We start from the raw sequence: 15,058 nt of genomic DNA on the forward strand, positions 1-15,058 counted from the left end.
GTTATAAATATGATTAATGTTCACAATAAAGGAGCAGGCCAGTGGAATGCATGTATTATTGACTATGTAGATTAATTGTACTAAGGTAAAATCTAACTACGAAGTGGAAGTGATATATGCACAGTAGCTTAGAGCACGTGCCACAACTTCCAACACTCCCCCAGAGAGCTTACTCTCTCAGCTTCAGTAGTTAGTTTCTTTAAAATTCCTTTTATACGCCCAATAACTGATTGCTTCGAAATTCGTTATTCCTTGATCGTAGGGTTACTGTTTTAATATGGTAGACCATCAAAATCCGATCGTATGCGAACAGACCTTAAGCTTATCTGTTATTCCACGTGATTTTCTTGAAATCATTAATTTTTTTTTTTTTTTTTTTTTTTTTTTTTGATAAATTCGACGTAAGATGAATCCAATGAATCTGATGAAATAGGTGAAATGGGTGGATTCAGTGATTTTGGTCGATTTGGTCAATTTGGTCGATTTAGTCGATTTTGGAGCACATACCACAACTTCCAATACTCTCCCAAAGAGCTTACTCTCTTTGAAACCCCAGCATGTTCTTGAATCTCTCAAATATCACCCTTGCGCATGGTTTTGTTAATCCATCTGCAGCCATATCACTTGTATTGACATAGCTGGTATTGACTAGATGTTTTTCTGTGAGATCTCGAATGAAGTGGTGACATATGTCAATATGCTTTGATCGCTCGTGTAGATGTGGGTTCTTGGTTAACGCTAGCGCTCCTTGGTTGTCTCCGAGCATTTGAACTCCGCTGTTGCTCCCGATATACTGTGGTCGCTCTAAGTCCCTCAAGAGTTGGGCTACCCATTGCCCTTGTTTGGTGAACATCGCCATGGAAATGTACTCAGCTTCTGTACTAGATGTAGCTACAGATGTCTGCTTCTTGCTTGCCCATGAGATTGGTCCACCATAGAACATTACTACCCCACCAGAGATGCTTTTTCGATCGGTTCTATCGCTTGCCCAGTCTGCGTCGGTGTATACTTTGATGGTGCGTTGTAGGAGGTCATATTCTTTGCAAATATCTGATTGAACTCCCCCAGGCCCAAAACGTAGTTTCTGTTTAATAGTTGACCTCAAATATCTCATAAGGTTTTTGAGTGCAACGCTGTGATGTTTGGCAGGGTTAGACATAGCTTGTGCTAATCTCCCGAGACCGAATGCGATGTCCGGTCTAGTGTAAACCATAGGGTGGATCGTACTGCCGATTGCTTGCTGGTATTCGTTTACATCAGTGAGCTCGTCGTCTGGGAGCGTTGGTCGTAGTTGGTTGTAATCCGAGATTGGTATCTTCCTTGGAGTGTGTTGACCATGGGAGATCCCGAATCGGGTAAGCATTGCATCCAGATACTCTTCTTGATCCATAGTTAACACTCTCTCTGATCTGTTACGAATGATGCGCACTCCTAAGATCTTACTAATCTCCCCCAGGTCTTTGGTGTTGAATCGAGCAGAAAGGTTGTGATAAAACCATTGAATATCTCGTTTTTGTGCAGCAGCAGTAACAATATCATCTACATACACTAGGAGAATTAGCTGGCGCGGGTGATTGGTGTATAAACACGGATCCGCAAGGCTTTGTACGAAACCCATCTTGGTTAACTCTCCTTTCAGAAGAAGGCTCCAATCTCTACCAGCTTGCTTTAGCCCATAAAGACTCCGAAGTGCATGTAGAACGCGGCCGCGACGAACATGAACACCTTGAGGGGGTGCTAAATAGATTTCTTCTTTCAAGTGTGATTCGGTGAACGCATTTTTGATATCGAAATGGGAACACTCGAGGTCCTCTCTTGCAACAATTGCAAGGAAAAGGCGAAGAGTATCGAGTCGAACAGTGGGGGCGAAGGTTTCGTTGTAATCTTTACCTAAAACTTGGCTGAACCCTCTAGCCACTAATCTGGCCTTGAATCGCTCTACCTTATTATCCTTCGTCTTAACAACAAATACCCATTTCGTTGAAACTAGATTGCTCCCTTGTGGTAAAATGAACTCTTCCCAAGTGCCATTCTTGACCAATGAGTCTACTTCTTCTTGAATTGCAGCTTGCCAGTCTTTCGCGTGCTTTTTGTCTGCCATTGCTTCTTTATATGTATTCGGTATCTTGATCCCGAGTATTTCCGTTGCTGGTAGAGCGGTCTCAGCTTCTGCTGGTGCATCTGCTAAAATAGTCAAGATCTTCGAAGCAATTTCATTATTCGTCTCCTGTTCGAATTGATGAATATTTGGAATGGCAATCATGGCGTGCTCAATTGATTCTGATCCTGGCTTATTTAAGGAAGCAAGTAAGGCCCGAATGATTTTGGAGTCTCTCTGTTCTTCTATATCGTCGTCATCGCTTCTCTTTCTCTTCCTAAGATTGTATCTCAAAGGTGGTGTGGAAGTAGATGCAGATGTAGATGCAGTAGGTGGTAAAGTTTCATTAGGTAGTGCAATATCAGGTAATACACTCTCAGGTAATGTACTCGAATTCGATGGTGTATGATCAAGTGGTAAAGTTATATCCTCAGGTGCCCTTGACTTCGGTGGTGTATGATCAGGTGGTGAAGTTATATCAGGTAAAGTAACATCACTTTCTTTGTTGTTTTCCCCTGCCGGTCTTGTTAAATCATCAGCCACTTGTCGGATATTTCCATATTCATCTTCATCAAAGCGTGGTATTTCAGTCTTTGTTCGTTTTGGTATTGGCAAGCGCACCTCTATCGAGTCTGTGATTATTTCATTTGGTGATATTGGTGGATCGACTGGAATAGACGATGATTCAGGGACATTCTTAGGTCTGCCGCGAGGCCTGCGATCAGGTTCTATATTCTTGGTACCTTGTGATCCAGCTACACAGTTTCTGAGTTTGAGATCCAGATCCCCTCCTTTGTAGCTTTCGTCGATTGTAACACGATAAGAGCGGTAAGTATAACCTAGCTCTGGTGAATAAACCTTTATATGCTTGGTGGTGTCTTTTGAGTATCCCAGGAATATCCCAACCCTTGCTGTGTCGCGAAGTTTATCATGCCTTTGTCCTTTTGGGATGGTTTTGGGGTTGATATAGGCGTAACATCGACTCCCCCAGACCTTGCATGTATCGATATCTGGTAATGTGCCTGTAAATGCTTCGAGTGGGCTTCGATCGATTCCATTTGCATCTGGGCCAATACTAGTGCGGTTTCGAATGTATACGTCGTGCTCGACAGCTTCGTCCCAAAATTCTAATGGTAAATGAGCTTCTTTCAACATTGCTCTCATGTCGGTTTCTGCGGTGCGTATATTGCGTTCAGCTGGACCATTTTGGTGAGACGATACAACCACTGTAACCTCTGATCGCACACCAGTCTTCCATTCCCGGACGGCTTGAAGAAGCTCTGGTGCATTGTCGGTTCTGGCAGCAATTACAGCTACTCCTGTAGCAAGTTCAATTTCTTGCTTCCAGGCTTTCAGTAAGGGTATTGCATCGCTCTTCTGTTTCAATAGGATGACCCAATTTACCCTTGTGGCGCTATCGATAATAAGGAGAAAGTATCTGTGCCCTCGAATGGTCCTTGGGAAAGGGCCAGCAACATCGAAATGGATCAATTCTAGCCTTTTGGATTTTCGTGCACTTAGTTGACTTGGGATTCTGTTAGTCATCTTTGTGAGAGCGCACACTTCACAGACATCAAGAGTTGAAGGGACCTTGATCGGTCTCTGGAGTGTAGTGACTTTGTGCAGATTCCTGATTTTGTCAGGGCCGAGATGATTGAAGCGTCTATGCCAGATAAGGTATCTTTCCTTCTCCGTCATGGTTAATTCTTCGACTTCCCCTTTTGTACCATCAATGATCTCTGCAGAGAGCGCAAAGAATGCAGAATCTTCGTATCCTGGTTTCACATGCGAGATGATATACATCCCATCTTTCATTGTTGCTTTGATGATCTTATTATTCTTATCGTTTTCTGGTGTGAAATACATCTTCTTGAGACTGAATGTACCCTTGAGTCCTGCCTCACAAATTCTCTTGGCTGAGAGCAGGTTGACCCCCAATCCAGGTACATATAGCACACCAGCTAATGATGTCCTTGTTCCATCCTTGCACACCATGTCCACTGTTCCTCGCTCATCCGAGTACATAGCTCCCCCACCAACCGTTATCCTTCGTCGCGGAGTACGAATTAGACTTCTGAATAGAGAACGTTGGTCAGACATGTGTGAAGTGGCGCCGGTATCAGCGTACCATTGCGATGGGGATGCCTTACTAATACTTTCTTTGGTGAGATGACAATGCTCAGAATCAGACTCACTATCGACGACACTTTCAGTAGCATCGGAGCTTGATTCGGCGATATGAGCCTTGTTCTCCCTGCGTTTTTTGTCTTTTCGCACTGGAGAGGTGGATTGTCTTCTCTTCTGTTTGTGCTTTGAATCGGATTTCAAGAGACGCTTGGCGCGACGGAGCTGGAAGCATTTTAGGACTGAGTGGCCAGGTTTGTCGCAGAGTTCGCAAGTGATGATGGATGTGTCGGTCTCCGAGCTTGTGCTAGCCTTACGCTGGCGATGAGGTGGGACATATTTCTTTCCTTTTGCAAGGTGTGCCGAGTCTCCAGAGGTCTGGATCTCTGCCTCTTTGACCTGTAGATGCTTGATCTTATCGTCAATGCTTAGAGTAGAACTGACGACACGGATCATATCAATGATGACTTTGTACTCATCAGGGAGAGACAAGGTCAGGCTTTGAAAGAGTGATTTATCTGTACACAAAGCACCGGCTGAAGCATCCGCAGATAAGAGCTTTCGTCGAAGATCCTTGAGCTTATCCCATGCACCTATAATAGTCATATCAGGGGTATCGTCGAAAGAGAAGGTCTTGATCTTGAGGAGGTACTCGTCTGCTGCGATATCATCGATTCTGGAGTATTTGACGGCTAGATAATCCCAAAGTTTCTTTGCTGTATCATATTCGTCCACTAAAGCCTCATCATCGTCAGATAATGAGCGACAGATGTAAGATAATGCACTAGCGTCGTCCTTAAGAAAGGTGGCCTTTTTGTCGATATTGAGTCGAATCTTTGTAGTGGTACTGCCGCTGCCGCTGGAGACTTGAAGTTCTTCGAAATCCTGGATTAAGTTGTCGGCTGCTGCAATCCGTGCATATTCATGCAATGTCTTTTCGCATGTATAGAACCAACCTTTTCCTCGAAGTTGAATTCTTATTTGACGAGTCCAGCGTTCGTGATTCTCTTGAGTGAGAGGAGGGATGCGCTTGGAGTAATCCTTGGATCCAGTGTCTTCGTTCATTTTGAAGGTTCTGCAAGTAGAAAGCTTGCGTCGATGACCTAGGCGTGATTGATGGTGGAATGAAAGAGTGGAAGAGGAACTGTTTAAGACTGCGCTGTCCCGATTGGGATGTACTAGTGTTTGAAGGGAGAAATTCTCTTCAAGGCGGGGGTAATTAAGAATAGTGAATTTTGATTTGTAGATAATGATTTTTGAAGTGATATCGAACACTATGTAGCAGGTGATGCTCTTCAGCGTTAAGCTGGAATGAATGGTCTTTTCAGTAATAACTCGTAGTTTTCTTACTTGAGGAAAAGGCGCGATGTAAGTGGTTACTTCGCTGTCGCTGCTCAGCAATCTGTTTGCTGTGCGCACCTCGTATGTTGACGTCGCGTTGCGTAGGAGCTTCTCGTCGTCAACCTCTCCTTTGGCAACGTAAGCTATTCAAAGAGCTTTCGGCCTTAGTCTTACTGCAGAGCTACCGGGCTCATAACCTGTTCACAATAAAGGAGCAGGCCAGTGGAATGCATGTATTATTGACTATGTAGATTAATTGTACTAAGGTAAAATCTAACTACGAAGTGGAAGTGATATATGCACAGTAGCTTAGAGCACGTGCCACAACTTCCAACAATTAATATATATCTTTAATTCGATTCAATACTTTGCAAATCAATATATTTAAAGCTTTTTAGTACTTTTTATACCCTTCAATTCGAGAATATAATTTGCTATATCTTTTACATTTTTGAGTTTAAATAGAAAATCTTTCGAATCTATATTAAGTATATATTTGATAATAATATCCTTTTCTAATTCCAAAAGATTATAAGATTTATATTGATATTCTATATAAAAGGTATAACTGTTTATTTTATACTGTAATATTGTTTGTAAGATATTATATATTTTAATAATCTTTTAAATACTTAGTTTTTTGTTTTTCTAAATAGCTTCGATAATAAAGAGTATACAAGCTTCTTGATTATTCGAATCCATTATAAATCATTAATAAACCACATTAAGCTTGATTGTTACAACGGATTAGTAACAGGCTGTAGAATCACTGACTTATAGGCTATAATAGTATTATAGGCCTTAGTGATTCAGTTGTAGTATATCGGGGGATACAAGGCATTCAACAAACACCTCAGGCATATATATAATATTAATTATAAAATACCCTAGAAATCTAGAACATAGTTCCCAGGATAGTAGGTTCTAGGAAAAACAGAATACAATAAGTAAAAAGGCTTCATTAGGATTAATAATGTCCTAAGGGATTAAGCTCAAAATAAAAGGACAAGATAGGACAATAGGAATCACAAGATAAGTGTTATATAATTAAAAGCTAATCAACTTATTAATCAACTTGTTAATCAATTTGTTGATTGATTTTAGTATAAAGATCTATATAAAGAATGAGTTTCATTATAATGTAGAACTTTGTATTCAAAAACAATTATTAGTTTCATTATTATAATTACAAGAATTGTAATCAATTATAACCTTATTGAATTCCTATTTAAAGTTTAATCTAAACCATTTTAAGAGAACTCTAAACACTTCCACATAATCCTAGAAGCAGCTCCTGTAACATTGGTATGATATTTTGTTACATTTAAGAAGTCTTATGATATAAAAATGTATAATTATCCTCAAAATTATATAATTAATTCATTTCTAGTGCTGACTTATGAGTTGTAAGTTGTAGTTGTTTGTTTGAGGGTTTTGGTTTTGATTTTAATTTTGATTTTGATTTATTTGGAAGAGGATGATATGAGTTTGAGTGGGGGTTTGGGGAGAGGGAGAGGGAGAGGAAGAGGGAAAGGAGAGGATTGATGAAATATTTGAGATATTTGAGATCGTGATGTATAGTATAAATAAATAAATCAACTATTGTTACGGATCGGACTCAATTGTAATTGCGATTGCTCATGTATGCGTTTATATATATGTACGATTATATATATAGCTAATATATAAATGCGCTTGTAGAATGCTTTACTTTTGCTTCTGTAGTTATAGATTCTAAGAATAAATTGTACCCTGTTTTTATAGTTCTTTTAAGACAAAGTATTACAACTATTCTACTTTCTAACCATCTCTCTTTTAAGTCATTTATTCATATCAAAAATTGCTTTTTTAGTTTATTAATATCTTTTTCAAAATAAAATACGATTTATTGAAAATTTAGATATATATAATTCAGATTATTTTAAGTTTATTTCGAGAATTTCAGGTTTTTAGGATTTTTCTGAGTGGAGATCTGGTAACCGATATTCCTGCATCGTGCACGACCCTGTATCTTGCACGCTTTAATTTATTGAATTAAAAATTGATTATAAATCCAAAACTATTTATAATAATATCAAAATTTACAAAAAACAAATTGAAGATTAATGAAATATAATAATCAGTTTTTAATGAATTTGAAATATTAAATAGAATATTAATTGATTTAAAAAATAATATTTTAAGATATTAATAATTTAATAAAAATTTATATTAGAATGAATCTATATTATTAAAAATAAGTTTTTCGAATTGATTTATATTATTATTATTGAAAAAAAGTTTGAAATTTTGAAAAATATGAAAAATTAAGTTTTAAATACAATTTCAAAAATATATATAATATTCAAAAGAATAAAAAGAATTTAAAAATTCTTTTTAAAAAAATTTAAAATATTTCTTTATAGATTTTAAGAATCTGAAATTATTATTTGAATTTTAATTAGAAAATCTATAATATAATAATAATAAAATTATATAAAAATAATAAATAATTAAAAATTATAACTTATTATATTATAAATTAATATATAAAATGAAAAAATAATAAATGAAATAATATATTCTAAGTTCTTGATGAATAAGTTTATTAGTTTTTTTTAAAAAAAATATTATAAATCCATATTTAAAAGAATTTATTTTTTTAAAAAAAGTCCTTAAATTTTATAATATTCCTAATAATTTTACAGATTAAATATAATTATAATTCAATATTATAATATATTCTGTTTTTTATTAATACTTAAATTAGTTTTATTTTTAATAAATTTAAAAGAAAAATCTTTTTTAGAATTATTTTATTATTAATTATATAATCCTAATATTTAATTTTTATAATTCTTTTAATAATTGATTATATATATATATTTAATAAAATATAGTTTTTTTAGTTTTCTAATTAAAATTAATTTATTAATAATATTACATAATTAAAACAAATTAAAAATTATTATAAAATACTTGATTTTATAATTAATTTTTATTTTAAAAAAGATTATTTATAAAAACTTAGAATAATATATTGATATAATATCAAATTTACAATATAAAAACTTAATTTTTCAATTCTTTATATTAAAATATATTCAAATTTATATAAAAAAATTAAAAAAATCAATTTCGTTATTCCTATTAATAAATAAATAATATATAATATTTTTATATTAATAATTTTAATATTGAAATTATATTATATATAATAATTATTTTTATATTTTAATTACTTAATAAGAAATAAATAGTAATATGATATATTATTTATAATTATTAATAAAATTCAATAATTGATTGATTATATATTGAATTTAGAATATCTTTTTTAAAAGAAATAAAAGTGTACACGATATAGGGGCGTGTGTTACAGAAGCTGCCTCTAAGGTTATGTGGAAATGTTTAGAGTTCTCTTGAAGTAATTTAGATTAAACTTTAAGTAGGAATTCAATAAGATTATAATTGATTATAATTCTTGTAACTTTAGTAATGAAACTAATAATTGTTCTTAAGTACGAAGCTCTATATTGTAATGAAACCCATTCCCTTATATAGACCTTCTTACTTAGTGTGATCAATATGGCTCAGTACTGGTTTGTTTATACTTTCATGGCTCAGTGTCTATCCCGCTGAGGCAGACTGAGCCAACCACGTGACTTAGTGCCCCAGTCCCGTGCCTATGTTGCGTCGTTCGTAACAGCGTGCACGATGTAGGGATATCGGTTACAGTTTTAATGTGAAAGAAGGACGAAGTTCTTATTATGCTATGTAGAAGCTATTTATATGTACCTCGGTACTCTGGTGCGCTAGTATTAGCGTACCAAGATCTAAAGCTTCAAAATATCGATTTTTTAATTTATATAGAAATTATATATAAATTTGAAACTTATTTTGAATCTTTAATAACTTTTGAATTATAATTGATAAAAAGAAACTAATTACTTTTTTGAAGGTGTTGAGCTTGAATTTATATAGAGAGTTTAATAAAAAATAATAAAAAATTAATAACTATAAAGATATAATTTAAATAGAGAAAAATAATCTCTATAATTTCAAATTCACAAGTATTTTATAAATATTTATCATTCGAAGTTTTTCTAATTTTTTTCAATCTTGTATTTAATAATTTTTATTTGAAAGTTATTAAAGATTTTTTTTAAAAAGAAGTAAAATTTATATATAATTCTTATATGAATTAAAAAATCGATATTTTGAAGCTTTAGATCTTCATTCAAAAAAATCCTAAAAACCTGAAATCTTCAGAATAAGCTTAAAATAATCTGAATTATATATATACAAATTTCCAATAAAATTTATTTATAAATAAAAAAGTTTTTTTTTGTTAATTTTAGTAATAAAAGATGGTTCAAAAAAGAGATGGTTAGAAAGTAGAGTAGTTGACTTATGATATCATACCATTAGCAACATCATTAGCATCCTCACCATCCTTACAATCAACACAAGCAACAAAACAGTATAGGAAGAACAGGACAGAAAAAACCAAGAAAAAAAGAATCAGGAACATCGAGAAAATTGAAATCAAAACCGACATCAACTTCAACATCCATCCTTCTCATCACAATCACAATTCTCGCAAGAATAACGATAACACCCGCAGGACCAGTTATATACAATATTTGAACCCTATTAGAATGAGTTTATTAGAGTTAATGATAGTTATACTAATACTGATGATATTAGTGATAATGATAGTGATAGATATAGTGATAGCTTGTTATGGGGTAAGGGAACGAGGGGGCATGAATCTTTTCTTTTCTTTTTTCTTGTTTTATTTCTCTTCTCTCTTGTTTTATTATTATTATCCGGGGTTGGGAAGGAGGAGATGGAGTGGGGGATAGAGATTCAGATGGAGATATACCTCAGATGTATAACATATATGCACATGCATGTTTATATGAGAAAATACATATACATATAGTGGGGACAACAACGCCGTTAACGATCGTGGCTTGGGAGTTGTAATACGGTGTTTGTAATTTGTAACGCGAACCTTAGTGTGCGGGATTATTTGATTGTGGTGACTGTTTCTGTTTCTTGAGTTCTTTTTGGGAGGTGAAGGAGAAGGATAGAGGAAGTTTAATAATCAGATTGTTGGAATATGTTTATATAGAGATATTTATAATTGTGATATGTGGATTTGAGATTTGAGATGGGATATTTAGGGGAGGTTTGATGATTGATCGATCGTACGGTGTATATGATTGGGAATGAGATTTGGGATGTGGTTTAGGGTCAAGATTGGATTCTGAGGATATCAAGATTTGGAGTTTGGGGATTGGGATGGCAATGGAATGGCTTTTTTGTTGTCTACTTGAATGATGATGATAATGATTGATGATTAATACTTCTAGGATGGTTGATGAGGATGTTGTGGGATTTTTAACGGAGTGAGTAAGTTATACATGGTTTCGTTCGCTTGAGTATAGGGGGTTGGAACTTGGAATGAAGAGTATCCGAGGGGGAGTGAGTGAATATTCGAATCACCTTCTTTCATGCTTCATTTAATTCCGTGGTGCTTTTTTCTGTTTGTATTGCCCCGTGGTAAGTTATCGATGATGTTATGGGTTCGGTCGGCTATATTGTCTGGCTTAATATGTAATGCTTCGCTTTAGTACTTGATAAATTTCATATTGGAAATCAGGAGTTGGATAGAACCTGGGGTATGCGATCAGATGACTACTTTGTCAGAGATTATGTCAAAGTTTTGAGGCTTGAAGCTTGAGAGTTTTGAATATTAGAAGAAGACAACGAAAGTTTTCGATAGTCTGGACTGTCGTCCAACAATCACCTAGATTGTGGCTCTCAATGTTACGGACAGAGTTCCCGATATTCTGGACCGTATTCGAAGTTTGAAGAAATAAGATAATGAAGCTGCTAATTGTCGAACTGCAGTCAGGTATATTGGATTTGCTGAGAAGAAGTGAATTCGGAAGTCTAATAATTATGTTTATGTAAATGTATGATTTGCGGAATCAAGGTTTCAGGAGTCCAAAATAAAGTGTCGTCCGTAGATGAAGTTGTATACTGCATACACTAATAAACCTTGAGTTCTACAGCAGAACCCCTCAAGTGCTGAAATGGGGTGTTGTATTGTGGTAATAGACAAGATTTTTAGCCACACCTGATAAAAGGAGAGAAATCAAGTTTTACTTTTGTCTGATCACTTTCTTAAGCCTTGTCAATACCATCATTTCTATCGTATAGACATTCGGTTGTGGACTTGTGGTAGAGCGAGAATTTATCCACCCCTTATAATATACCGAGTAGATCTTTCAAATAAGGTTCATGGCCAAGATCTCCTACTTTAGCCTTATTCGAAGATCAGATAACCTGAAGTCGAAAGCTATAACAATGATAGGGATGAAGAGGTAAACTTGAGTATACTGCCTTGTACATCTACTTGTACATCCACTTACCGAGCCACTCCTTACTGTACTTCTTTGGGTATTCGGCTTGATAACCTTACCATGTCCTTGGTATTTTGGTACACTTAGCATTGGGTTTCCGTGTCATGATGATCTAGATGTGGACTATCCGTCACTGCCTGGGTAGTAGGGTTGTAGTATGATGATCATATTAGAGTGTACTATTATATGCTATCAGATCATAGTGATCTTTCTATATCACAAGGCACATCGAAAGAAAATCAAAAAAAGGATAGGAAATCATGGGGTATCGTCTGGAATGAAGCAAATGAAAGTATGCTTCTCAACCCGATACAAAGTTATGACTTAGCACTACATCGAGAAGTGTCACAACTAACACGACCGTAGGGTTTATTGAATTATACATGATCGAATGTTTTCTTCTATTCTTGATGTTATAATTATATCAAAAGTTCAACTACTCGGTAGACTATGCATAATCTGATCTGGTCTGGCCATCTATCATTTCCTTGTGGCATTACTAATAAATCCCCCACGTTATATCAAATTGATTATAAAGTTACAATCAAACTGACACATCTAATATAGAAACTTTAAGGTGGCTGGATGGTAGTTATCCCCAGATATTTCTTAGATGATCCGACGTCAACGTCAAAGGACGGTCAGCTCGGACCATACCCCAATGTGCGAATCCTCCGATGTTCCCCTGACTAGTGATCTTCCATGCGTCAGTCCGAATGCGATGCATATCTATTAGTCTATTATGGTCCGTTTTCTGGGGGTTGTTCTCTTTATTTTGTTCATCAATTGAGATTGATGGTTTGTTATTCTTTTTATTTGCTAAGTTGAAAGTGATGCGCCTCAATATGAGAATGCGAGAATGCGAGTGTATTCGCATCTGAGCAATTTGAGTAGAAGTTCTGGGAAAATCATCATGCCATTCTAGTGCATAGCCATAATTCCTAGTCTCAGAAGTGGTTCTGGGTAATATAAGATAGAAAATTTGTAATGGAAAGAGATATGCATGTCTTTAGAAGGAAATATTTAAGAAACTTCTATTCGGCTCCCTCAATTATGACAACAGCTTTCTACTTTATCTTTTAGTCTATCTATCGCTTTCTTTAAACGAGTTTCTCTAATTCCATCATGTTTTCCTTGCTACTCGCAGGATCTACTTTCGTAGGAGCTGTTTATGCAGCTTCTAATGTTTCAACCTCCCTTGCAGGTACAACTATAACGACCGATTATGGAACTTTTACCTATTCGGAAGCTTCAGTATGTGCATGCTCTCAACTATCAACTACTTATCCGGAGCACCTCTACTTTCCAAGTACCTCAAACTACACACACTACAATCTTGAGGCATGGGATATCAGAACTAATGCGGATCCGGCTTGTATCTTCAGCCCTATCGATGCCGATCAAGCGGCAGCTGGAGTAGGAATCATCACTACTTGTGATGCTCAATTTGCTATTCGTGGTGGAGGTCATATGAATGTAAGTTCTTAGTAAACATTTGAAGTTAGTAGCCTTTCGTTGACCTTCTTTATAGTTCCCTGGAGGCAATAATTTAAACGGTGGTGTGATGGTAGCTCTTGCTGGTTTGAATGACCTTCAAATTTCTGCCGATAATACCGCTGTGGATGTTGATCCAGGTAATAGATGATATGATGTCTACGCTTATCTCGAACCTTATGGTCGAATTGTCATAGGTGGTCGTCTTAAAACCATTGGTGTTCCTGGTCTTACTCTTATTGGTGGTGTTCATTACTTCAACAACAAGTATGGATACGCAATGGACAAAGTTGTGAACTATGGTGTTGTTCTTGGAAATAGTACTCAAGTCAAAACATCTGCAGATTGCAACCCCGACCTCTTCTGGGCATTAAAAGGTGGTGCCAATAATTTCGGTATCGTCACCAAGTTCACACTCAACACATTCGATATTCCTCTCGTCAGCACTACGATCCAAGTATTCGACGAAAGTGGAATCGAAGCTTTCCTTCACGCTACATGTGATTTAGCTTCCAATAACGATCCTTCAATTGCAGCTAGAGCAGTTATTACTACTACATACAATACGACAACAGGAGCTATGTCTACATCTCTTCTAGGTGTTCAAGCTGGAACCGAAAGTCCGCCATCTAGATTCGCAAACTTTTCAGCGGTCCCGGTAGTAAAATCTATAAATAATGTTTCTTCAATGGCTACTTGGGCAGCAAAACTCGATTCCCCTCTTCAAATGTTCCGGTAAGTTTCATACATTCTCTTCATGAAATGATCACTGCTAATATAAATCCAGAGTCGAATTTACGGTTCATTCTATGAAACCAAATGGAACGGTTCTCTATCAAATGTGGCAAATGTGGAAGGCTGCAGTCGAGGATGTTAAAGATGTTGTTAGTTTCTACCCAACTTTCGTCACAAACCTTGATCCTAAAAGTGCCAACACTGTCGCGAAGACCAATGGTATTGGCAATGTATGGGGAAGGGATGATACTGAATCCGCTATTTGTAAGTTACTCCTCTTTTCAATAAAACTACCTATTCATCTAAAGAGATACTAACATCAAAATGGGTAGCAAATGAGTACCGGCTAGGATTTAGCACAAGATGATCTCCGCATGACAACATAGATTCAAAAAGTCATAGGAGAAATCCATAACTTTGCTATTGCGAATAATGTCTCGAGTGAAGAAACGGATTTCATCTATATGGGTGATGCTGGAGGATGGCAAAATCCATTCTCTACAATGCCAGCGGAAAATGTGGAGAAGATAATAACTATTAGGGAGAAATATGATGTTGAGGGTGCATTTTCGCGTTTGAACTGGGGTGGATTCAAAATTCCTTCTTTGAGGGGTTGAGATGATAGATAAGAAGGTTGTTAGATTGTATGATGAGGAGTGTGACATGTGGAGGGGGAGGTTTGGAGATGATTGGCTATGGTGATGGGTTAGATTTTTATGCGTGGAAGATAATACTGGGTATAGTCATTGTACATCATTCTTGTTTTCTTCAATTCTATATAAAGAACTATACGAGGTTCATGATAGGACTTTGTTTGACTCATAGTCCTTCCAATAGTTCAGACTGCAGT

General features: G+C 35.9%; 1 protein-coding gene across 1 annotated transcript; it reads left to right on the top strand.

Moving 5' to 3' along the window:
- Nucleotides 1–13,104: 13,104 nt before the first annotated feature.
- Nucleotides 13,105–14,825, top strand: EAF01_009687 (uncharacterized protein; the record flags this gene model as incomplete). Its single annotated transcript, XM_038917943.1, has 5 exons — nucleotides 13,105–13,455; nucleotides 13,511–13,613; nucleotides 13,671–14,208; nucleotides 14,261–14,472; nucleotides 14,605–14,825. 5 exons carry the CDS (start codon nucleotides 13,105–13,107, stop codon nucleotides 14,823–14,825), a joined length of 1,425 nt encoding a protein of 474 aa, XP_038766752.1.
- Between the last annotated feature and the right edge of the window lie 233 nt (nucleotides 14,826–15,058).

This window comes from Botrytis porri (genome assembly GCF_014898465.1).
Source record: "Botrytis porri strain MUCL 3234 chromosome Unknown BPOR_014, whole genome shotgun sequence".
In the NCBI taxonomy this organism is placed as follows: domain Eukaryota; kingdom Fungi; phylum Ascomycota; class Leotiomycetes; order Helotiales; family Sclerotiniaceae; genus Botrytis; species Botrytis porri.